Below are 25,872 nucleotides of genomic sequence, written 5' to 3' on the forward strand. Positions count from 1 at the left end.
GGCCTCTGAAGGTACAATGTGTTTGCTCATCTTTCCCTTCTGAGGGGGACATAAGAGTCAAGACTCTGGTCGTAATTTGATTGGAAGTTGGGGGCGTGGGAATGAGACAATCTTTTCATTTCAGTCCAAGTCCCTTCTATCTAGTGTGGCAGGAGGCATTTGAGTGCTGGCACAAAAACACACCCATACCTATCTCATAGCAAGCATGTAGCATGGAGTAGGAACGGAACAAGAGGAGAGGCACTAGGAATTATTCCTTGGGGAGGGTAAGGCGACAGGATTTCAAGAGTAGCTTCAATAACTGAAACCATTTTAAATTTTCTTTTTTAACCAGGGGGTCCACACAACCCCCAAAGGGTTCCAAACATAGCTTTCAGGAAGAATGTGAACTTGGTATGGGGAAGAGTCACTTCTTTCATTTTCACCAATATCTAACTGGAATTTACCCTTTCCTTCAATTATTTAAAAAACATCATTTTAAGAAAGGGATCCACAGGCTTAACCAAGACTGCCAAAGGGGTCCGTAACAGTTAAGAACCTTTGGTTTAAAGGATCCATTTTGAATTTGAAGATGCTTGGGAGGAAAAGCCCCCTATTTTGCCCAGGCAGAGGGGAGTGTGCTACATCTGCACCATGGATCTATCCGAGACCTCTCCCAGCTTTTCTGAGTCCAATCTCAACCCCTTGGTCAGCTTCTCGTGTCCCACACCTCAGGGCCAATCACACAGACACAAAGGTAGACTCTTGGGTACATGTTTAAAATAGGATTCACAACAGTCAAGATGGGCACAATGAGGGGGAGGGGGGCAGAGGGAACTGGCGATTTTGGTCCCACAACCAGTCTTTATAGTTCACAACCTGGTTAGGGTTGTTTTGGTTCCTCTTCCCTGATTCCAGGGTGGCAAGTAATATTTCCAAGCTCTCCCTGGGTTTACAGCAAGGGTCTGTACCTTTAGAGACATGTCTCTTGTCTTCTCCCACCCCACCTCACCCCACCCAGACTTCAGCACTGTGCTTTGCTAGCCCACAGGTGGCACCTTGGCCTCTCTTTTCTCCCAGATGTCTTAGATGTAACTCAGAACCAGGGTGTGGACAGAGGTAGATGGGAGGGAAGAGGGGGCATGGGCCCTCGATGGCAGTGGGGAGGAGCCCAGGACCCTGGAGGAAGTGGTGGGGCAGGCTGACTCCCAATTGGAGAGAAGGCACCAAGTTAGGGGGGAAATCCTTCCCTGGGCCTGCTTCTCTGAGGCCTCCTGAGGGAAGGGGGTATGAAATCAAACTGGAGGGCCCAAGTGGGAATGAAGTGCCCCTGGGACAAAGAGAGACAGCACCGTACCCCAACCCCCTCTGCCCCTGCCCTTGCTGGACCAGTCTGAGCAACCCCAAGTATGTCCTCCCCCCTCCCCCCAATCCAATCTTTCCTAAGCTCCTCCTCCCCACCCCACCCCTAATGCCCCTGGGATCAGGGGTAGGAAGAAGGCCTCTGTGGGGCCTCAGGCTGTTTTGGTACCATTGGCCACCTCCTTATGGGTCCAGAGCTCCTTGTGCTGCTTGCGTCCAAAGCCCTCATCGTAGTTGCCTTTACTCTTAAACAGCTGCTGGAAGTGGGGTTTGCAGTAAAATTCTCCGTGGAGTGCTGCGTAGCTGCCCAGACTGCAAAAGAGCCCAGGCTGCCCAGTGAGGAGGGTCCTCCCAGGCTGGGTAGTGGGGGCCCTCCCAGGCTGGGCAGCGAGAGGGTCCTCCCAGGCTGGGCAGTGAGGAGCATCCTCCCAGGCTGGGCAGTGAGGAGCGTCCTCCCAGGCTGGGCAGCGAGGGGCATCCTCCCAGGCTGGGCAGCGAGGGGGTCCTCCCAGGCTGGGTAGTGGGGGCCCCCCCAGGCTGGGCAGCGAGAGGGTCCTCCCAGGCTGGGCAGTGAGGAGCATCCTCCCAGGCTGGGCAGCGAGGGGGTCTCCCTGCAGCTGCCCCCACCAGAGCCGGGCCTGGGGCTCACCTGAGCTTGGTGTGGCAGTGCTTGCAGCAGAAGCACGAGTTGTGGAAGATGAGCTTGTCGGCCACCAGCCGCTCCATGGGGTAGACCGTTTTCTGACAGGCCGCACAAGTCTCCTTCACCTGTGCCCGAAGGCTGAATGACTGTGGGGGGGGGGGAAGTGGGCACAGTTGTAGCCCCTCCACATCGCCTCCAATTCCCACCCCCCATCTTATCCCCGGCTGGAAACCCGGCACCCCCAGCCCTTACCTTGGAGCGCTGCACCGTGTTGCTGCCAGGGCTGCTTTTGGCTTCCTGGGGACATAAGGGAAATCAGAAGATGGCTGAGCCCAGGGGCGCTGGCATCCGGCCCAGGCCCGGTCTCAGGTCCTCAGCAGCATCCCCTCTGCCTGCCCCAGCTCCATCCACCCAGTTTGGAACCTCGACTTTGTTTCGAGGGGCAGATGCCAACTCCTCAACCCTCCCTCCCTGGGGCTGGCCCCTCCAAACCGCCCCCTCCCCTCCCCTCCCCCCGGAGGGGGGGTGATGCTGCTACCTACATGAGAGGGGGTGTCCTGGGCTGCTCCAGCATCCTGGAACATGGTGAAGGCAGGGAGGGGGAGTGCGCCCTCAGCACTGCAAGGGGAAGTTAGTCAAGAGGGCGCCCAGCCCCCGCCCCAGCTCCCCTCCCCCACGGTGGCCCGGTGGGGGGGCTTGTTTACAAGAGCGGCGCCTGGGGGTGGGGGGCTGTGGTTGGGACTTTCCCCAAGTCATTTCCTGTTGCTTCGGGTCCTACCACTTCCGCCCCCCACCCTCGCCGGCCTCCTCAGCCCACCCAGCAGCGGGGGGGGGGGTGCGGGGAGGGGAGACTGAGGCAGGTCGGCGGAGCGCGGGGGGCGGGGGCTGCGTGGAGGAGGGGGGCCGGCCCCCCGCGCCCGGGGCCCCTTCCTCGGGGCCCCCCACGTCGCGCACCCCGAAGGGCGGCGCTGCCAGGGCGCCCTCTCAGCCCCGGCCCGGCCGGGACCCCGGGGGCTCCTCCCTGGGCCGGGGCCGGGCCCGCGGGGGGTCAGCCGAGTCCCGGGGCTCAGCGGGGGGGGGGGACCCCGTCCCCGAGGAGAATCCCGGCTCCCCCCCCCGCCCCCCCGACGGGCCCCCGAGCCGCGTCCCCCCATCAGCCCCGAGGGGCCCCGCACGCAGCCCCCTCTGCCGCCCGGACCCCAGACTCCCGCCCCGGGCCCCTCCCCCTCGACCCCGGGGTCCCACCAGGAGCCCCCCATCCCGCGGCCTCCCCCGCCCCTTGGGGCGCCCCTTGGGGCCCAGCCCCCCGGACGCCCTCCCCCCGGCCCGGGGGCTCACCCAGGCCCGGGCCGGGCCGCCAGCAGGGCCGGGCCGAGCGGGTCCGCTGGGGGCGGGAGGGGGCGGCCGACGCCTCTGAGCCGGAGCGCCGCCGCCTCCCGCCGCCTCCCGGCGCCGCCCCCGCCCCCCGCCCGGCCCCCGGCCGCCCATTGGCTCCGCGCGGCCCCGGAGCCGCCCCCGGGCCCCCCGACCCGACTCCCCGCCCCGCTTTGTCTGCTCGCCGCTCGCCCGGCCCGGACCCCCGCCTTTGTCTGCCCCCGGACCCCGGAGGTTGGCGCCAAAGCCTCGGGGCGAGGCCCCCCGACCCCGCGCGCTCGCCTTCAACTGCCCCGTCTCAGCCGGGGCCCCCCCGGCCTTGCGGGGCTCCACGTCGGCCCGCAGCCCGGGCCGGCACGCGCGGGCAGGGGAGGGGCCCGGCTCCCCGGCGGGGCCCCGAGGTGCCGGGGGGCTGCACCCGGACACCCCTCCCCCCAGACTCCCGCGGCCTCTTTCGGCTTCCCTGGGGCTCCCCGGGCGCCCCCGCTGCGCTCTCGGGGCCCGGCTCGGGCGCGGGACCAGGACAGCCGGACCCCGGCCCTCCCGGGCCCCTCCCTGCGGGCGCCCCGTCCCAGGCGGCTCCCCGCGCCTCCTGCGACCCCCCCAGGCTGCCCCTCCAGCTCGGGTCTCTGCCTTCGCCCCCCGGGGGCAGCAGGCCAGCCCCGCCAGGGGAGCCGCCAGGCAGCTCGGCCTTTAATTCTTCCTAACTTTTACTTCACCCTTTACCCCCTCCCCTCCGGAAACCATCCCTCAATGTGACACGGAGGTCAAGAAAAGACCAAAACCAAACAAAATACTGACTAAAGTGGCGCTGCACGAAGCGTTCCCCCCAAGCCCCCGCTTCTGCAGAGAAGGGAGGTGCAGTCTCAGCTTTTCTTTGGAGCCAAGACAGGTCGTTAGAATCGACACCGATGCCTCTGAAGCCGAGCTGATGAGAGCTACACGGGTGACAAGGGTCGCCTTGCATTTTGTGAGCCGCGATAGTCACCAGAAAAGGGGGAGCGGGCGGAAGGAAGGGAGATTTGGAACTCGAGGTTTTGGAATCCAATGTTGAAACTTGTTTTTGCATAAAAGGGGTGGGGGGGGAAGAGTTCACTCTTTGACCTAGTATTACTACAATTAATCAGGTCCGTACCCCCCCCCAAAAAAGAAGGAATAATACCCATAGGTCCAAAAAATTTATAAAGCAGCTCCTTTTATTGAGGCAAAGCATCGGACATGGAGATGATATTGGGGAATGCCTGAACAAGGTATATGATGGACTACTAATGTGTTTTAAGAAAAACCTGGGAAGACCAACATGAATTGATGCAGAGTGAAGTGAGCAGAACCAGGATATCATTGTATACAGTAATGGCAATACTGTAATGACGATCAAGGATGAAAGACTTAGCTACTCTGATCAATACGATGATCCAAGACAATTCCAAAAATGCTATCCACTTCGAGAGAGAACTGGGGAAAATCAAAGTATAATTTTTTCACTTTTTTTCCAATATGGCTAATACATGATTAGCCATACATTTGCATGATTTCATATATATAATTGACGTATTGTTCATCTTTTAAATGAATGGAGGAGGAACTAGAGGAAAGAGAATTTGAACTCAAAAATTTAAAAATAAATATAAATTGGGGGGGGGGGAGACATTCATCAAAAAATGGATTCATGCTACCAGCTCTGCTAGACTCCATCTTGATCCTATAGTTTCTCACTATCAATGTGTCAATTCTGAATTCTTCAGAATGTGGCAAGCTGAACTGCTCCCTGATCTCCCTTACCTGTTTGATGATCATTTCTTACTCCAACAAGACCTCTCTTTGTCGTTTTTTTTTTAGGTTTTTGTTAAGTGGCTTGCCCCAAGGCCACACAGCTGAGTGTCTGAGACCAGATTTGAACCCAGGTACTCCTGAGTCCAGGGCCGGTGTTTTATCCACTACGCCACCTAGCCACCCCTCTCTTGGTCGTTTCTGCAAGTATTCACATCCTTGGTGGAAACTAACTTGACTGTATTCCATTTCTAGCAACTGGTCGCTACTCAAAACTTCTCCAACTTCCCACACCACTACTGCTCAACAGAGCGGGAGAAAATCAGGCAATGGAATCATCTGAATACACCAAAAATGGATATTCTCTAACCTAAACTAGACCCTCACTGCAGCAAAGTGACCCAATTACTCCTTCCTAATTCATTATCTATTCCCCTCACCATGATGTTTGTTTTAGCCCTCTCCCTTTATGTTTCACTTGAGAAAATGGATGCCACAGCAGTGAAATCCTACTTCTCTTTCTATACAGCACCAACCCCCCAACAAAATGTCCTCCTTGCCTCCAGTCTCTGATAATAAAGTAGCACTACCAAGACTAAGCCCTCTAACACATGGCTTAATCCCAAACCCTCCAGTCTTTAGTAGCTGACCTCCTAAATCATTCTTCATCATCTCTTTAGTCTTCACTACCGATTTATTCCAATACCCATAAATATGGCCAAATCTATCCACATCCTTAACAAAACCTTCACTAGACCCTACCATACTCTCAAGGTATTATCCTATATCTTTCATCTCTTTCCTATAAAATTCCTAAGGAAGACACACACCACACACACACACACACACACACACACACACACACACACACACACACACACAGCCTATACTTCCTTCCTCTCATTCATTCTCTTTTCAACTCTGAAATCTAACTTCCAAATGTCATCATTCAAATGAAATTAAGTTGTATTGCAATACTACTATGCTATAAAAAAATGAACTCAATGATCTTAGATATGGAAAAACTTGGCACAAAACAATGAAGAGGGAAAGTGGGTAGAAGCAAGAGTATATTGTATACAATAATAGTAATATTGTTTTAAGAGTGATTTTAAATGACTAAGTCATCTTTGACTTACAAACACACAAATTAAAAATAAAGGGCATATGAAGACTATGTGCATATAAAGAATAATAATATAGAATAATTTTACATATATACATATATATACACACACAAACGCACGCACACACACACACACACACACACACAAACATATCTATTTGTGCCTAATGGTAGCCATCTCAGGGAGGGGAAAGAAAAAAGGTGAAAAATATACATGTTAACTCTGTTGTACATTTGGAGGGAACAGCAAATTGTACATGGTAGATTCTCAGTTTCATTTGCAATCATCCTTTTTCTTGTACTGTTATGCAAATGCTTGTTTTGTTCTATAAACTGAAAATAAAATAATTTTTTAGAAAGTTGTGACTTGTAAAACTTGGGTCTTAACCTGTTTTAACCCTTTTGAACATTCATTCTTCCTGTCCATTCTTCTCTGAGTTTTTGCCTCATTCAACTCTTTCTTGGTTTTTGTGTGACCTGTCTCTTTTTCAGATTCATCACCTATAACATGCCTACTCCAAGACCTCTCTCTCCACACTCCTTCATTTGGCGACTTCATTGACACCTAAAGATTTAATTAACTTCTATATTGCATATCCAGCCTGAGCTCCCAATTTGCCCATCTTCAACTACTTGCTGATTGTTTTAAATGGAATTTCCATAGGCATCTTAAGGGTCTCACAGTTAAAACAGAACTCTTCTCCAAAAACCATTTCGATTCTGGAATTCCCTCTTTCTGTTTTCTCAGTCTCCCAAGTTTACATCCTTGATGTTACCTTAGTTCCTCTCATTCCAGCATCCAATCTTGTCATTTCACATCCCAGTCTTGCCATTTCTATCACTACCTTTTTCAACTGGCTCCTCTCTACTCACACAGCCACCACTTCATCAGACCTTGATTACCTCTCACTTGGATTATTACAATACCCAGAAACACAAGTATGACCTTGATCAATAAATTCCAATCACTATTTATTATCTTTAGGATCAGATATAAAACTTTTTGAAAGTTCTTCCCAACCTCATCCCCTACCTACCTTTCCAGCCTTGTTATAAAATGTCAATGTTTAGAAACTTAATTCCACCAGATTACACCATAGATCTGCTAAGAACATTTGATATGCATCTTAAAGCAAACTCTGGGAGGGCCCTTTTTACCAACTAGGCCTAATTTCCATAGCAGCATTAGTTCAGAAGTTAGAAACTGAGTATCTGATGGGAGTATATTCTGACCTAAGGAGATAAATTGTTCTTTATACTGAGATGGTAACAAGTTAACCTCTGTCTGAGGCTTTGTAAGATGAAGAGATGTTGCAATGGAAGAGAGCATTCACTTTCTTTCCTACGTTCTGTGGCCCAGCGAGTCTTTTTATTCAAGGTCAGAGGACTAATAAGTAGAAGCAGCAGGGCTTGAATGTATCTTTGCTAAGTTGAGTCTGGCTACGGAGCTGTTTCTACATCTGTACCTGTAGAAGTGATGTAACTGATCTTTCTCAGTAGAGTTGAAGTTGTATATTCACTGAGCAGCTAGGTGACCCAGTGGATAGAGTGCTGTCAGGAAGGCTCTTCTTTGTGAGTTCAAATCTGGCCTCAAAGGCTTTTTAGGTGTGTGACCCTAGGCAAGTCACTTCACCCTGCTTTCCTCAGTTTCCTCATCTAGAAAATGAGCTAGAGAAGTTAATGGCAAACCACTCCAATGTCTCTGCAAAGAAAACTTCTAATGGGGTCAATTATTGAAATGACCTAACAACAGCAAAAAGTATTATTTCTTACTTCCAAGGGACACTCCATTCTAAACTCTTAACACTCAGTACTGCTTTTGTTTTTATTGTCTGTCATTTATCTCCCAATCATGATCTAATTAATTAGTCTTTTTATTTGATTTATTTGTTCTTTAATGTTTATTCTGAATTTTTTGGAAGATGCTATTAATCTGTGGAGGATGGTTAATATGTTTAACAATAGATTTGTAATCCAAAAGGCTATAATGTTTAAAAAATGAGGAAATTTAAGAGTATAAATGTACTGAACTTCAATATGTAAACTGTATAAATACTGGAAACAGTAGGCATGCCTAGGCAAAAACACATGTGAAAAAGATTTGGGAATTGTAATGACCTGAAAAATCAATGAGTCACAAGTATGACTTGGGAGGCAATCTTTGTTGGGTTTTTTTGTTTTTAGGATTTTGCAAGGCAAATGGGGTTAAGTGGCTTGCCCAAGGCCACACAGCTAGGTAATTATTAAGTGTCTGAGGCTGGATTTGAACTCAGGTACTCCTGACTCCAGGGCCAGTGCTCTATCCACTACACCACCTAGCTGGCCCTTGGGAGGCAATCTTAAACAACGTTAATAGAAAAAACAATGCAGATGATAATCCCATCCTACAATGTTCCATGTGTCTGAAGCGACATGTGCAGTTCTGGTCATCAGATTTTATATGGACATTGACAAGATGTGGCATATCCAGAGCAGATCAATTAGAGATCATGGAAAAAAGCATTTTTGTAAATGTAAAAATGAAAAGAAAAAAAGCTCAGAATATTTAGCCTAGAGAAAAAGAAATTCAGTGGTGGGGTGGTGCCTAGGATGACAACATAATAACAGCCCAAGTATCTGAAAGGCTTTCTTGGGGAAGAAAGAATTAGATTTGTTTTTCTTGAACTCTGAAGGTAGAAATTAAAAGCAATGAATAGAAATTCCAAAGGCAAATTTTGGCTTCAGTACATAAGGGAAATAAAACAATTTAGAACTATCCCAGTGTGGAAATTCAGTGCCTAGGGAAGAAGAGGGCTGAAAGTTTTTAAGTGGGAGGTGAAGATTTGTTGGGGATGTTTGTAGAAGAGATTCCTGTTCAGATATGAGTTGGACTAAATGACTTTGTCCCTTTCTGTTTTTGAAGTTCTGTGATAATCTCCATATTTATAACTTTGTGCATCCAAATTCTTAGGATCTTTTAAAAATCAGCAAGGAAAAATCTGAATCTGTATCCCACCTTAGTATTTACTGTATGACATTATCATATTATAACATATATGATGGCAGCTAGATGGCAATGGATATAATGATGGGTCTGGAGTCAGGAAGACCTGAGTTCCAATTCAGCCTCAAACATTTACTAGTTGTGTGACCCTGGACAAGTCACTTCACCCTGTTTGCCTCTGTTTCCTCATCTGTAAAATGACTAAGAAAAAGAAATGGCAAACCACTCTAGTATCTTTGCCCATAAAACTCCAAAAGGGATCATGAAGAGCCAGACATGACTGAAAAACAACTAAAACAACAATTTATTTTATTAGCTGTATGTATCTTAGCTTCTCTCAGCTTTTCTTATTTATTTTTAAGGTTGTTATGAGGATCAAATGAGATCACATATGTCATGTAATTTCCCAAAAGTACCATGTAAATGATGGATTATCACAATCATTTTATGCAATGTTCTAATTCCAAAATCTTGAAAACTGAAAATCTCCTTCTGGACCACAAGCTTGGTCTTAGTTTTTTGGTACATCTACTACATCTTATGCTAGGTTATTTCACTATTGCTTTTTCTTCCACCCTTGGACCGTCCAATTCTGGGTAAATAATGCCTATTAACTGCTCTGTTTTTGATAGCAAGATGCTATTAAAGGACATGACAAATTATCTAACCTCAATTGGGCCCTTACTGATTCACAGTAGTTGTTTTATCTTTTATGAATTTCTTTTCCTTTTCTCTACAATTGCTTCCCATTTTCTTTTTCCTCTTTAAAGGCCCTACTTCCATCCCATTCCCTTTACTTTTGACCAATTTTCTGAGAAAACTGATGACATCTACCTCAACTTCCCTTGTTTCTTTTAAAACTCTTAATAGTCACCTGTATTCTTTCCTCTTGGAAAAGGATTCATCATCTTCTCCCTCCTCCTAGATGAAATTTCCATCTGTATGGCTGATCCTAATTCATTCCTGTCTTTTCTGTGACCTTACTTCCTGAATTATCTTCTCTCTTACACATCTTCAATCTCTCCTTTATTATATGCTTTTTCTAGTAAAGTGAGTTCTTGATTTGGGGTCCATGAATACATTTCCGAGGATCCATGAATTTAGATGAGGAAAAAAATATTTTCACTAACCTGTAACCAAAATTTAGCTTTTTTAAATTGAAACAATATTTTATTCCCATTTACATATAAAACATTTTAACATTCATTTTTCAAAATTTTGAGTTCCAAATTCTTCCCTCTCTTCCATGAGATAGATGGTAAGTATTCTGATATAGGATATATATGTACAATCATATAAAACATTAAAAATTTAGCCTTTCAGGGGCGGCTAGGTGGCGTAGTGGATAAAGCACGGGCCCTGGAGTCAGGAGTACCTGGGTTCAAATCCGGTCTCAGACACTTAATAATTACCTAGCTGTGTGGCCTTGGGCAAGCCACTTAACCCTGTTTGCCTTGCAAAAACCTAAAAATAAAAAATTTAGCTTTTCTTTCAATTCTATATAACATCAAGGAATCTCTAAATCTAAATACTAGTTCAGACCACTCCCAGATCTATTTCTACATCTGCTATCTCTCCAGAGATTACTTACTAACCTCATGATCCCAAACTCTTCTAATACTAAACTAAATTCATCATAGTAAACTTTAATATCTACTTTTGTAGATAATGAAAACACACAGATGCTTTAGAGTTTGCAAAGCACTCTCTCTCTCTCTCTATAAATATATATATATATATATATATCTTCTCTATATATATATATATATCTTTGATCCTCATAGAAGCTCTGATTAATGCCAATTGTTAGCCCCATTTTACAGATGACAAGGAATGTTTAAGTGACTTGCCCAGGGTCACTTAAAAGTCTGAGGCAGGATTTGAGCTTGGGTTTTTCTGGCTCCCAAACCTCCATATCATCCTACTCTGCACAAATATTCAGACTCATAACCTTTGCCTTAACTTTGACTATGCTTTCTTTCCCACTTTTTATTGGTCCATCAAAATCCTTTAGTCTACTATTTCTCTTGAATCTCTCTCAATTATACCAATCAGCTAAATTCAATCTTTCATTTCTTCCAACCTAGACAATAGCTTCCAACTTGTCTGTTTATTCTCTCCTAGATCTTAGATCCTAGCTCTATTTTTCCTTCTCTATACTTTGTCATTTTGCTATCAGATCACTTTTCTATTAAAAAATCTTTAGTGGCACTCACTGGTCACCTAATAAAAGTATAAATTTCTTATTCTGGCATGCAAAATTTTTCTCCAAACTACTTTTCTAGTCTTATCAAACTATTTCCATTCACATTTTACATCTCAGTGAAACTGGACCCCTCCCCATCTCCTCCTTATTCTACTAGTGTGACCTTCATATGTGGAAATGATTATCCACCATTCTCTATCTCTTGTAGGCCTTTCTTTCCTTCAAGGCATAACTCAGGTGCCACCTTCTCTGTGAAGCTTAACCTTACCCTGAAACTCCTACCAAATGTAATCCTTTCCTACTAACACCTAGAGCTTAATGAAGGCATCTCCTTTACTTTCATTTTCAGTATTCCGTGTATCTTAATTATTTTCTTATCTTGATTTTCTCCTCTTACCTTCATAACACAAGATCACAGTGTTTAAACTATAAGGAGCCTTGAGAACCACCTAATAGAACTATCTCCTTTTACAGATGAAGAAACATGGGCCTAAAAAGGGGAAATGATTTGCCCAAGTTCATAGACAACTAAAGAGTGCAGAGCTGGATACTGCAAATTACTTGACAGGAGGGTCTGTGTCATATCCATTTTTTATTTTCTCCAAGATGAAAACCTGTTTTTTGCTACCTCTTCCTGATATTTCATTCATATCCATTTCAGGCCAATCTTTCTCCAATTCTTATCCCCACTGTGTTCTCTAAAACTACTACTCCCTCTTTAATAGATTCTCCTTTCTTCCTATCTTCCTCTCCCACCTTCATTTCTCACTAATTTCTTGGGAAGACATTTTAACCCTTGCCCCGGTCTATATTAATGCTAGCTCTTCTCTCAAGCTTCTCCAAGATATTTAGTCTTTGTCCTTTGCTTTCCCTTCCAGACATCTTCCTCTGTCACCATCATTCAGTAATCTCTCCTGTTAAGTTCATGCCATTCATTTGTCTCAAATTGTTCAGATCCTATTGCTCCAGTCTCAAGTTCAACAGCTGACTCATATTTCTTCTCCATCTCAACCCCTGGCTTTAATAACCTAGGGAACTTGAATATTCACAATTAGGAAATATCAGTCTACACATCAGCCTCAATTTGTATGAACTCTATGCCCACCCTCAACTAACCCATGGATGTGGACTTCTACATCATTCCCAAACTTTTGTGATCTTGATTACAAAACCATCTTTTGCAATCTCCCTCTGCTTCAATCCTATTTTTTTCAGCTTCATATCGATGTCTAGTTCCTCCAGTCTTCTCATTTCTCCCAGTCCATCTCCTGTTCTGGCCATAATCTCCCCCTTTATGGTTTTTTACCTCATCATTAATATGACAAAACACTTGCCTCCTCCCTTAAATCCTTCACACTCTATCAAAATACTCAACCTTGGATTGCCATAGTTCTCTAATAAGACTCTAAAGGAAAACAAGACATGGTATAGTGTGTGAGTCCATAACAAATCCTTATTTTCTATTTTGACATGCCTTTTATTCTTCCAACTTACTATACTTCCTGTAGCAATTCTTTCAAACCCTCTGTCATCAAGTCCTGCAAACTACTTCTAATCTCCTCTCAGCAGCTGACCCTCTTAACTTAGAAAATTAAATGGCTGTTGGAAGCTCCCTCACCTCCTCTGTTCCAACCTCAGAACCTCTTCATTCAGTTCTCTTTTTTGTAGTCTTGGAAGGACAAAGTAGATGTTCTCTTTGCCAAGAGGATGAAATAGATGTTCTCATTAGTCAAGGCTAATGTAACATGAGTGAACTGGCACTATTAACTTATGCTCTTAATTACATTCCCTCTGGAAGTAGCCCATTGGTCAACCCTTCTCAACCCCCCACTTGCAATCTCTAGACATCTTCCCTATTGTCTATCAGCAAACTCAGGTGTCTACTTCCTTCCCACTTGCCATTCCCTCAATCTATTATCCTAAATCTCTCATCTATTTTGAGGTCAAACCCCTAGAATCATTTGAATATGCTGCTTCCACTTCCTGCCCACCAACATCCACTTCTCAACTGTCATCTGGCTCTGACCCTACTACTCTCTCAACTTTTTTCTTAACGGTTACCACATATTTTCAAATTGATAAAATGAGTAATTTTTTTCTTGGTAACCTTTATCTTTTAATATTTCTGGATTCTCTTTTCCCTTGGAATATTGCTCTATTGGTTGTGTTGGACCATTACTCAGTAATCTTTGGTAGGTCATCATCTCCTGAATCCCAAGACCCTCTTAATCTTTTCCTTTTGGTTATTTCATCAATTTCCATAGGTCCAGTTTTTGATTCCCAGATCTGTTAAGTCCAAATCTCTTTCCCAATTCCAATCCCACACCTCCCAATTTTCTCCTGGATGTCTGTAAATATTCGACAAGTCTACAAATGCCTAAAGTTCCCTTTCAGCTGCAGAACTATGAATCTATGTCCAAATAATCCTGTCCATCATCCACATTTTTCTATTCCTGCTGAGGTCACCTCCAATCTTGAATTCACATTTTAGAATTTGGGGCCAGGAAGGGCCATGAGTTAAATGTCTTTACTTGAAAGATAAAAATAGCTTGCTCAAATTTATCTAACTAGTAACAGTACTGAGATTGGAATTCAGATCTGCTGCCTTCTGGGCACAATATTTTTGCTCTCTTCTGGGCACAATATTCTTTGCTCTCTTGTTCATTTTAATGTCCCTGCTTAATCAGCTCTAGTGTTACCTGTTCTTACACTAGTAACAGTACTGAGACTGGAATTCAGATCTGCTGCCTTCTGGGCACAATATCTTTGCTCTCTTCTGGGCACAATATTCTTTGCTCTCTTGTTCATTTTAATGTCCCTGCTTAATCAGCTCTAGTGTTACCTGTTCTTACACTGTGACACCTGCAAAGTTCCTTACCTGTTTGTTTAATGTATAGAAGCTGGATATTTAAAACAAGCAAAACATGGGCTTCCACTCTGAGGAAGCATCTCCTCTGTAGTTTCATTTCATTGTTCAGATTTAGAGAAACCACACAACAATCTTGGATAGTTGTGTAAATATTCCTGTTTATAGATGAAAATGAGTCTGACTTGCCTAGGGTCACACAGCAAATATGGTTTAGATCTGGGATTTGAGACCAGGTCTTCTGTATCTCAAATCCAATGCTTCTTCCAACTACACAAATGAAAGGTTGACCTCTTAAGCTGCAAATCTTTGGGAAATGTGATATCCATGGGAGCCTAAGAATCTTGCTTTGCTTGAACTGGGCTTGAGGCTGGCTTACTGAAATGGAGGCTTAAACATAGCCTGTTCCCACACAAGGCAACAAGAATAGAACTGGGAGCTACAAAGCTCAACCCACACACTACCAAGAAACAATGTAGGTCAGCCCCTCCTCTTGGCTAGGCAGGAGTGTGTCTGTGGGACAACAGTTCTTCACCCCCCAACCCTATATACATACTTTCCTGACTCCATGAATCCTACTATTAAGCATTTCTCTCTCCAATGTTCCCTTCTATGCAAAGTGAGCAGTGGTGGACTTTTCATGCTAAATTGTGAGCTCTGTCCCCAAATGTCTGTAAATGGAAGGTAAAGATAAAGATGATTATATTGCTATTAGATTGTGCTTTTCATTTGCTGTCAACTCTAGACAGTCTATTGTGTATAAGTGCCTTATGAAAGCATACTGTGTCTTAGCACAGCGATGCAGCCTAAACTGGTGGAAGTCAAAATGCCTAGGACGTCTTACACAGAAGAATGGCTTAATGGGTGAATTTAATAAAGTACCAGTACTGAGGAAAAGATGGATATTGAGTGGTGAGAAAGGCAGAAGGGAAGAAAAGGAACTAGGGCTGAGATGGGGCTAAAAAAAGGGAACTTACCCAAAAGGAGGAACTGGCCTGGGGGATGGGGCTCTCTGCTACTTTAGTGTGACCAGGCCTCCTTACTTTTGGTGCAATTTTAAATCTTGAAGTATACCAAGATGGAAAACAACAAGCTCCCTTCATCAGTGCCGGCTTCTCCTTCTCACTCCTAGTTCACATTTACATCCAGAGTCTCAGGTCCTTAACTTAAAATTTATATATTCATGTCACATTTAGAAAAAAACCTACCAGATAAAGGGAAAAATGTATGTAAATTGTAGCTAGGGTCTTGACACATATTCAAATATTGACTGACTGCATAATGGAGGCCAGGCTATAGATGTGTGGAGCATATGCTTACAAAGGATTAAAGGTGCCCATAGAATCCCTTTTCTCCAAAAGAAAACATTTTAAAAGATGGCACCATCTCATGGCAAAAAAATGAGATGGGAAAAAAAAATCTATCTTCCAAGACTCTGAGCCTTCCCTTGTCCTTTAACTTCTGGCAGTATTTGCTTCTTTTTTTCAGGTGTGCAATGCTCTGACATTACCTATGTCCTGCTAGCTGAACCAGCTCTTGTCACCAGAGTCTGATGCCTCATAGAACTCTCCAAAAAGGGCATGGTCTTAAGCACTTTAGGAGCAGAACTGGTGCATCTCTGTGTAAAAACTCATGGGAAGGGAAGGAGACAGGCCAGGGAGGGCACAGGTGTGGCCCAATGAAGAGCTGAGTATTATCAAGAAAGGTAAGACCGGGGCGGCTAGGTGGCATAGCGGATAAAGCACGGGCCTTGGAGTCAGGAGTACCTGGGTTCGAATCCAGTCTCAGACACTTAATAATTACCTAGCTGTGTGGCCTTGGGCAAGCCACTTAACCCCATTTGCCTTGCAAAAACTTTAAAAAAAAAAAAAAGAAAGGTAAGACAAGTGTAAGACTGGAAGCTTTTTTGTTTTGAAGAACAAATGGAAGTGTCTGTCTGGCTTGGGAAGGTGGGAAAAGGCTGTGAAGTCAAATCCCTCCATAGAAAGGAAACACGGTGTAATGGAAAAAGCTTTTAGACTTGGAGTCAGGGTAGACCTGGGTTTGAAATTCCTACTCTGATGCAGAAGCAAGTCATTTAACTTTCTTGAATCATGACTCAAAATAGGGCAAATAAAATTAAAGCACAGATAAAAATGAGTATAATACTTGAAGGTCTTGTCTCATAATTAGTTTAAGGAAAGGATTTAAATCATTCTTTGTTGTTCAGTCATTTTTCAATGTCTGACTCTTCGTGATCCCATTGAGGTTTTCTTGGACGTGATCCTGGAGTGATTTTGCCACTTCCTTCTCCAGTTCATTTTATAGATGACAAAACTGAGGCAAACAAGGTTAAGTGACTTGACATGGGTCTAGTTAAATGTCTGAGGTCAGATTTGAACTCAGGAAGATCAATCTTCCTGACTCCAGGCTTGGCACTGTGCCACATAACCACCATGCTAAATCACTAACAAAATATAAGTTACTGTCAGTTCCTTATACAAATGGAAAATTATTCTACAGCTCTAAGTTTCCACAGCCTGGAAGTGGAGGTGTTGGATGCCACAGCCTCAAAGAACAGCTTCCAAAAATGGTTCAGTTAAATTAATAGAGGACAAGTCTATAATGGGGTCTATAATGGGGTTTTATCAAAAAGGGAAATACCCTTCCACAACAGATTTCTGAATGTCACTCAGAAGATACTAGGCTAGATCTGAAATGTTTTTTAACCATTTAAGCACAGAACAGAAAGCATCGCTGCAAACCCTTCAGTTAGTTGGTAGGGCAAAAAAGAAAAGGATGCCACATCCCATGGACTCATTGAAAATTTAATTTATGTTGGCAACAAAATGGACAAATAGCTGGAAGGCTGAGCCTAGGTCAAACCCAGAAACCATGCATGGCCTTTGGGGAAAGTACCAAGGCAGGTGGCCAGTAGCTCTGAGAAGGCTTACTATTGGCAGGGAAAGGTAAGGAACCCAAGAAACTTGTAGGAGGACAATATAGGCTCTAAGGTTGAAGTGCCAGGACCCTGAGCCTTAGTAGGAGTTTGTGCCAGGCCTATGTGTCCCTGCTGCAGGATAATAGAAAGGAGATGGTTTATAAAGTGAGAATTAAAAAACAAAATAAAGTCTCTCTTCTGCTCTAAGAGTTTGAGAGGCAGAGACTGGATTCCTCAATTTTCTGCTCTCTGTGGAAGATGCTAACTTATCCCAGGGGAAAAAAAAAGCTAGGGGAAAAGATTGGAAAGGGAGGGAATATATAGATTAGCCCTTTGCCTAGGCACCAAAACCCTAAGAATCAGGCTTCAGTTTTCAAGGTTCGAAACATCTTTCCTCTCCATCCTCTTTCCCTACCCTCCCAGACTCAGGCAGAGGTAAATTAAGTCTCAGAAAGACAGTCAGATGCTTGGCTGCTTTTGATCCCTAGATACTGGCACCCACTTGTACCCACTGGCCCTTAAGCAGGAAAGGGCCATAACCACCCCCCCCCCCAATCAGAAAGCAGTCAGCTCTTTCATCAGAAACTGTCCTTCCTTTCCACACAATCTGTATTCAGAAGGGCAGGAAAGCCCTAACCCTTAGGAATGGGCCCACACCCCCTCAAATCTTCAGGGATCTGGGGAACAAACAGTCTCCAGGGGATCAGAATTCCCAGTCGTCCATTTCCAGCTCATCCAGGCTTGATACTAGGCCAAAGATGCCACTGGGGTCTTGGGGTTGGCTGCCTTCAAAGTTGGTGATAGGGGTGACAGGGCGGAGCAATTCAGGTAGGGCCTCTGAGGCACGTCGCTTGATCTAGAGAAAGAAAAACATTTGGGTACTCACTTCTGTTCCTCTATTTCCAAAATATCTTAAGAGCAGGAAGCCAAATGAGAAGAATGGGGGGGGGGGGTCATTAAACCAAGAAACTCTCCAAGGAAACAGGAGTTCTTATGTGGGAGCTATGAAAAATGAAAACTGTTTTAAATTTAAAGGTTTGTTGTTGAATTAACTTCTGCTACCCCTAGGGAAGATGGAGAAAATACCTTAAGATGCTTTAGCTAAAAGGGTGGGTAAAGGTGATGTCAGAACTCTGGTCAAGAGAAAATAAGGAACTAAGGAAAAAGACTACAATACCTGCTTGAAAAAAGAATGGTTCAGTAGGGTGCTGGCACTCGGCCTATAGATAGGAAAAAAAAAGCTAATTATCTTGGCTGTCCCATATTTCGTATCACCAAAACTTTATCTAGACAACTTCAGGAGTGGTCATCCTGAGAGACTGGGGGAGACTGCTCATACAGCCCTGCTAGTTATACACCCCCCCAATACCTAAGTACAATACAAATAACTAGACTTCTCAATTCCACAGTAGCAAAGAAAGATGGCAACTAAAGGTTTCTATTATTGCTTTATTTAGCATGTCCACTGCCCTTTCAATCCCCATTCACTCCTGATCATTTTTTAGGAATAAAGCACATTAGCAGAGAAGGTCTAAACTTCCAACCTAACAGAACTCTCAAATAGAGTTGAAGTGCAGGGTCTCCTAGCCTTTTAAAAAGCACTCCTCGGGGCAGCTAGGTGGCACAGTGGACAGAGCACTGGCCCTGGAGTCAGGAGTATCTGAGTTCAAATCTGGCCTCAGACACTTAATAATTACCTAGCTGTGTGGCCTTGGGCAAGCCACTTAACCCCATTGCCTTGCAAAAACCTAAAAAAAAAAAAAAAAAAAAAGTACTCCTCCCCAAACTCCCTAACCTAGCTTCAAGCTTAACAGGCATACCTGAGGTCAGGACTGCGTTGTAGACATTGCTCCACAAAGTGGTGGAAATGAGGTGAGAAAGTGCGATGATAAGGATGTGGAGGGGAATCTCCATTGGAGTTCCGGGTCGTGCTGGCGGCAAGACTCTCATTCAGGCCAGAGTTGGCACCTGAACGTGAGGTATTCATGGTCAGCTCCTCAGCAGGGATGGTGGTGGTATCCAGGAGGCAGGGTACTGTTCCATTTAGCTTTTCCAGAAGCATCTGTGAAAGGCCTGTTTGATTAGTTAATTGACAATGTGTTACATGATTTCTGTCCCACCAACATTAAAACTAGGACTCTTCAGTAGCCCGCGGAATTAAAATGCCTTTAATGCACAAATAGGAACCTTTAGGAGTAAGGAAAGGGATGGGGAAAGTGGGATAAATTGAACTTGCTTAGAGCAATGCTGCCCACTGAGGCTGGGTAAATGGGTTGGAAAGGAGGATTATATCTTCTGTTTTTCACAATAAGAATGAGCTAGACCTTTATCCTATATGTAAAGGATAAAGAACCTCCAGCAACAGAATCCTCCCCTCCATAGTTGGATCAACAACAATTTCACTTCTACCCAGCATAGAATTTATTCTTCCCCAGCTCCAAAAGATCTCTAGGTAACAAGTGCAGTTCAGCTCAAAAAGGTCTTGTTCACAGCTTCTTGTAGTTCTCCTTCTTGAGTCAATTCTGAGGCAGGGCCAGTGGAGGAAGCAATGTCAGGGGCAGGTCAGGAATGAAGTGGTCAGGCAATCTAGGCTCACCTGGGTAGCAGGCATGTCCTTAAAGGGGACGTGGCCATTGGCCAGCTCACAGGCTGTGATTCCCACACTGTAGATGTCAGATTTGGCATCATAACCCTGAAGATTCTAAGTCAGGAGAGAACAGCCACAGGTCACTCCATCTGGAGCCTTGGTCTCTGCTCTTAGGGATGGGGATAAGGACCAGGGAAAGGAAAAGAATGCTAATCTCAAAAACAGCACCAGCTACTGAAGCACTGCTTGCCCACATTACTGGATAAAAGGTTAACTGCTGATGAGCTGTTACATTATTTTAAAAGGAACAGATGCTTGCTGATGGTTAAATGTAGAAAGAAGTACTGGGCTTTGGAGATGGGATCCAAATGGCAGCAAGTGACTCCTGTCTCTTGAAAATTATCAAATGCTAACCCTTCCCCTAAGGCAGATCACATATTTCTGCTACCTTCCTCTAGCAGCCTTTGTGACAGGAAAATAGAGACAAAGACAGTTAGGAAAGAAGCCATTATATCTAACTTTGGGGCTACCAGAAAAGAAAAGCCCAAGTCTCCCTGAAACATGTGGAAAATAGCTAATAAGTCATTGAGCTATCTCCCTAATATAAACATTAGTCTTCCCAAGGATGTCCTTTCCTTTTATCTAATCCCAGTCCAGTCTGAAAGCTTTATTGGTTCTCTTGAGAATCTAAAGATGGAACCCCCAGAGCCCACTGTTCATACCTGCTGGAGAACCTCAGGGCTGAGCCAAGGCAGGACCTTGATGCTGTACTTGGGGAAGTCATGTACAACTCGCTGTCGCTGACCATGGTTGATCATGCTGAGGCTGCTTCGAAGGCCTGACAGGTAGACCTTCCCATCCGCTGAGATCAGGATGTGGCTGGCTTTAACACTCCTACAGGAGGTGTCATGTGGTCACATGGACAGTGGAATTCCAGAGAAAACTTTCCTTACAAACCCATTAGTCTGGATGTTTGTGTAAATTAGTTCTCTCCCACAAGCAAGAAGGAAGGTAAACAATCCCACATATTAGACCTCAGAGACAATACCAGCCTCCACACACACAAGTCCTAGAATCCATTTACCAAAAAGTATAACAGATAGTAGGGAGCCCAGCCAAATGATCACCATAAATAATGCATAGAACTAAGCTGAAAGTATTTCTTTTATCAACTTGAAGCCATAATCCCTCAGATTGGAAAGTTCTTCTTCCTTTATAGATGGGAAAACTAGTCTAAATGAAGGAACAGTGATTTGCCTCATTATGCCTTTTATACAATTTTCAGAGGAAACTAAGCTAGGAGGAATGACCAGATGGAAGGATGGGGATTCGAAAATATGCTAACAAACCAGAACAGGATTGATCTAATAATATGAAATTTAACAATTATAAAGTATATTTGACCTTGACAAACACACTTCATAAGATCCTATCTCTAATAATTAACTACCTGCAACTCTGATTAAGTCACTTAACCTTCAGGAGCTTCTCCATCTACAAAATAAGAACAGACAAAAAGTCCCTTCAGTTTCTTTTAGCTCATGATTTGAAGTATGAGGCTAAGGAAATGTGGCTGGCCAGAGAGTAATTTGTCTGAAAAAGATCTGGGGTTTTGAGTGGCCTGCATCTTCAATACAATAGCCAAGAAAGTGAATGAGACCTTGGGTTCCATTAAGAAAGGCATCATGGGGGCGGCTAGGTGGCGCAGTGGATAAGAGCACTGGCCTTGGAGTCAGGAGTACCTGAGTTCAAATCTGGCCTCAGACACTTAATAATTACTTAGCCATGTGGTCTTGGGCAAGCCACTTAGTCCTATTGCCTTGAAAAATCTAAAAAAAAAAAAAAAGGCATCATGGCCAGAATAAAGGTATTTAGCTTCACTGTATCCTTTCTGGCCCATACTATATCACATTCCTGTTTGGTTTTAGAGGCTACATTTTAGGGAAGATACCAATAAGGATGTCCAGAGGAGAGAAAATGGGATGGTGAATTACATTTCTACCATGTAAGAACTGGCTGAAAGAACCATATCTAGAAAACTAAAGACTTATGGGAATACAGGAGTTGGCATTCATTAAGTATTAGAAGGTTATCACATGTAAAAAGGGTTAGACATAGAGCAGAACTGAGGATGTTGCCAAAAAGCAAATGTAGCTTGATATAAGGGATTTCCTAACCTATCAAGTCAGAGGCCAGGTCATAAACTAAGCATTCAGTCATTCTAGTTCCTAGTTCTACTGACTGTAGTTTCCAGCTAATCCCAATACCTTAATGGCTTTTATCCCAGGAACAGAGTCATCCTTATTAAAGTAGAAAACTCTCCAAGCCTAACTCTTGATACCTGTGTACATAGCCCATATGATGGATGTAGTCCAATGCCTTTAGCACCCCTTGCAAGATGTATGCAATTGCCAGCTCATTCATGCCATCCATAAACTGTGTACAGATGAGATCCTTTGCAGAACCTGAAGAAAGAAATATATGTAAATATTGATTTACAAACAAAAGCATTCTTAAGGATTACTGATAACCATAGTTCCATGTAAGATCTTTTTTTCACTGACCATATGCCATGAAAGAAGTGACAACCCACAGCTCATTGTCAGCAATGAAGGTGGCTCGATATGGCACAATGTTGGGGTGGTTGAACAGCTTAGAGACATGAAGTTCTCCCTGGAAAGAAAGATAATGGTTAGAATCAGGCCTAAGAAAAACCAAGAAAGTAGTTCATAAGAGAATCCTGCTTTACTGGTACAAGTGACTTCTTCAACACCTTAGAAATGCAGCATTACTTTGTTTCAGTCCTAGATAGCTAGATGGTTAAAAATATAAGTTGATCAAAAAGTCTGTCCAAGTGTAACTCAGCTGGTAAAATGAGGCAAACTATCTCCCAATCTACTAGCAAAAAAGGAAATTGTTTCATCAGAAAAAAAGAGCCTCTTGCAAACTTTTTTAGTTTGGAAGTTTAAAGTCTGGAGTAGCCTCATGATCATTCTGTCCAAGCTTCAATGAAGCCATGATGGCAAGTTCCAATTTCTAATTTCAAACAGTGGTCTAGAAAACTGCTTAGGGCAGGGACACTTAACCGGGGCTTAACAGATCCCAAAAGATTTTTTTTTTTGACAGATTTCATGAACTTGGATGAGAAAAAAAAATTAAACCATTATTTTAACTAACCTTTGGTTTCTTTTGTTATGGGAATTTTATTTTTTTTCATTTAAAAGCATTATTCTGAGGAGTCTATGGCAAAAAAAATGTTAAGAACTCCTGTACTAAATTTATAAAATACATGTACATTTTTTGTTAAAATAGTTTAAGCAGGGGGCGGCTAGGTGGCGCAGTGGATAAAGCACCGGCCCTGGAGTCAGGAGTACCTGGGTTCAAATCTGGTCTCAGACACTTAATAATTACCTAGCTATGTGGCCTTGGGCAAGCCACTTAACCCCAATTGCCTTGCAAAAACCTAAAAAAATAAAAAAAAATAAAATAGATTAAGCAGGTAGAGGCATGGTAGGGAAGAATTAAAAATAACCAAGACTGGATATCAGAAAAAAAAAATTCCTTAGCAAACTTTCTCATAAGTTCCCTTCCTCAAAAGCATCTGCATAAATCTTGTCACTGAGAAATTCAAAGATTTCAGGGATCAGACTATCATGGTCTTTGACACATGGACTAGAAATCAGAGTCTGTGTTAGACCTTCTGTGTTCAAGAAAAACTACCTGTTCTCCAGTTCAAATAAAATTTAGTCCCAAAGAACCATATTGGATCCTTCTTTGGGTTCTTCTTCCACTTTAACACCAACTGGTGATGAATTAGTAATCTAGGGAGGTACTAAAGGCCCCTCTGGTGGATAGTATACAAAAAAGAGATGAAATGAACTTTTAAAATAAATTTATTTCAGTCAGATTATGACCCCACTATTATGAAATGCAAATAGAAACAGGAGCCATTAAGCTATACATAAATATTCCTACAGACTGCATAACGACTTAAGTTTAAAATGAAATTATTATCTGTTTTATTTTATTTTTTCTTATTTTGTTGAACATTTTCCAATTTCATTTAATCTAATTTGGGTCATATTCCTTAGTGTTGTGGCCTGAATTTCTGTAGCCTCTGCATCACAACAAAGCAACTGAAGATAAGGGGAATTCTTTCAGCTGGTTTCATGCTAATTTGTTATACAACACCTTTCCCTCTCAGGGTCCGTCCTTCTCAGATAAATGAGAAGGTAAACAATTGCTTAAATTATTTGGATAATTTATTATAAATAGGAAAAAACATGTCTACCACTAACATAAAATAGACTAATATATTTGGGACAAAAGTAACTCCTATCACTGTGAACTTTCCAAATAATTCAGACCCAAAAGAGTCCCTAGGAAATGCCTAGGGAATCTTAGCTGCACAGTCAACAACAGACGGGAGGCTATCCCAGGGCACAGAATGTCCCAGACTGACCAATGATGGCTACTGTAGCCACCCAACAGTCTAGTGCTTTTCCAATTTGCATTAATTTCCTGTCATCTCTTCTCAGTGGACTATTTTCTGGAGGCTTACTAGACTAAGTGTATGTTTTCAGAGTTTCTAACCTTGGATTCTATTACCTCATTTCTTCCTCTATGAAGCCTCTCTCCTGATCATCAAGTCTTTCTACCCTTCCTCACCCCAATTATTACACATTTTTGGGGTATGTAGCTATATATTTTTACTAAGTTCCTTGAGAACAAATACTGATCCACTTTTATCTTTTTATCTTTGGCATCTAGTAGAATATCTGACATATTAGGTTTATCTAATAAATGCTTGCTTGATTACCTGTAGATATGTTACCATCTCATTGGTACAGGCCTCTAGGTTAATTCTCCGTATTGTGACATGCTCTCCTGTTGGTTTGTACCTGGCTAAGTTCACTGTCATCAACTCCTCAAATCCTTTGCCTACAGGAAAAACAGAAATCCATGAACAGTCAAAAGTAACAAGTTTCCACATCCAGTCACAAGACAATTGTAAGGATAGAGGACAAAGGACAAAATAGAAACTTCATTTTCCTAAAGGTGTCATGAGATGTTATAAAACAGTTCAAAGGGGGAGGCCATAGGAATACCTGGATATATTAGCATTTCAATGCAGACTCATTAAACATTAGATTAGCCATCAACAGTCAACTTTGCACCATGGACTTGGATAAGCTAGCTGACTGTCCTTGAAACAGACTCCAACTACAGATGCTAAAACAGGTAAAGTAGTTGCTTGAAACATGAGACCTCTTGTCCCAGAAAAAAGGGAGACATCTCTAAACTCTAAGCCCCATTACCTATGATTGTAAGCAATTCATAACACCTGCCCTCTGGCAGAAAACTGCTCATGGTGTCCTGTTTAGAGGAGGATGCTATTGACTCTGAGCTCGATTCATTGGTCTAAAGAAGAGAGAAAAAAAAAGTCAAAACAGAGAATATGGAAAGGTTTCTAGTAGAAATGTTGTAATTAAAACCAATGATGAGAAAGTGGTATATAAGCCAATGTGGTAAACTTGACACGAGGATGAAGGAAAAATGTGACATGAAGGGAAAGAGCAACTGTTGACTTGATAATATATAAACACCAACAACATATCAATTGTCACTTATATCAGAGCAAATCCTCACTCAGCCCATAGTGATGGTGACAAGGACCCAAAACAAACAAAATTATTTAATTTGGTTTATTTGATCTTTGAAAAACCTCATCACTTTATGACTCTGACAATCCTATCTATAGAAAGGGTCTCTCAAGAAGAGCACATTTATATAGCAAACTGAGCTTTTTTTTCTGCACTGTAATTTCATTTTTTAGGTCCCTTCACTCTTTCTTACCCAGAGGCAACTGATGCATCAACTTAAATAAGGGGAAGAAAGCAGTAATTTGTTCTGTCACAATTCCCTACAGCAGAAGCAATCTGTTCCCTGCTCATGCTCAAAATTAGGTTAAAATTCAGCTGGTTAGGATGTGAGAATCACACATAAGGTAACAAAGGACCTTAAGATCCCAAAATAAAATTGCCCAGGAATGCCCA

At 43.4% G+C, this 25,872-nt stretch overlaps 2 protein-coding genes across 12 annotated transcripts in view; both read right to left on the bottom strand.

The window, feature by feature from the left end:
• Nucleotides 1-737: 737 nt before the first annotated feature.
• On the bottom strand, nt 738-3,755 carry LIMD2 (LIM domain containing 2). Of its 3 annotated transcripts, none has more exons than XM_074224460.1 (5): nt 3,641-3,755; nt 2,527-2,602; nt 2,237-2,281; nt 1,991-2,130; nt 738-1,653 (listed from the first exon to the last, which is right to left on the bottom strand). In XM_074224460.1, the coding sequence occupies exons 2-5, from the start codon at nt 2,566-2,568 to the stop codon at nt 1,494-1,496; spliced, it is 387 nt and encodes a 128-aa protein (XP_074080561.1). In that variant the 5' UTR covers nt 2,569-2,602; nt 3,641-3,755; the 3' UTR covers nt 738-1,493. The 3 variants fall into 3 exon arrangements, with proteins under 3 accessions (XP_074080561.1, XP_074080562.1, XP_074080563.1); XM_074224461.1 differs by having other exon boundaries at nt 3,586-3,755; XM_074224462.1 differs by lacking the exon at nt 3,641-3,755 and adding an exon at nt 3,323-3,429.
• A 13,345-nt stretch (nt 3,756-17,100) lies between these two features.
• STRADA (STE20 related adaptor alpha) overlaps nt 17,101-25,872 on the bottom strand; it is a 35,568-nt gene continuing 26,796 nt past the window's right edge. For 8 of the 9 annotated variants that reach the window (XM_074224454.1, XM_074224452.1, XM_074224453.1 and 5 more), the window contains 9 exons: nt 25,135-25,237; nt 24,636-24,757; nt 22,381-22,489; nt 22,158-22,281; nt 20,539-20,710; nt 19,826-19,930; nt 19,050-19,291; nt 18,407-18,449; nt 17,101-18,085 (listed from right to left, as the gene is read on the bottom strand). In XM_074224454.1, coding sequence (XP_074080555.1) covers nt 17,933-18,085; nt 18,407-18,449; nt 19,050-19,291; nt 19,826-19,930; nt 20,539-20,710; nt 22,158-22,281; nt 22,381-22,489; nt 24,636-24,757; nt 25,135-25,237 — 1,173 coding nt within the window. In that variant the 3' untranslated portion in view covers nt 17,101-17,932. Of the gene's footprint in view, nt 18,086-18,406; nt 18,450-19,049; nt 19,303-19,825; nt 19,931-20,538; nt 20,711-22,157; nt 22,282-22,380; nt 22,490-24,635; nt 24,758-25,134; nt 25,238-25,872 lie in introns of those variants that run through there. The other variant, XM_074224459.1, reaches the window with a different exon arrangement.

Source organism: Macrotis lagotis, chromosome 2 (assembly GCF_037893015.1).
Source record: "Macrotis lagotis isolate mMagLag1 chromosome 2, bilby.v1.9.chrom.fasta, whole genome shotgun sequence".
NCBI classification, from domain to species: Eukaryota; Metazoa; Chordata; class Mammalia; order Peramelemorphia; family Peramelidae; genus Macrotis; species Macrotis lagotis.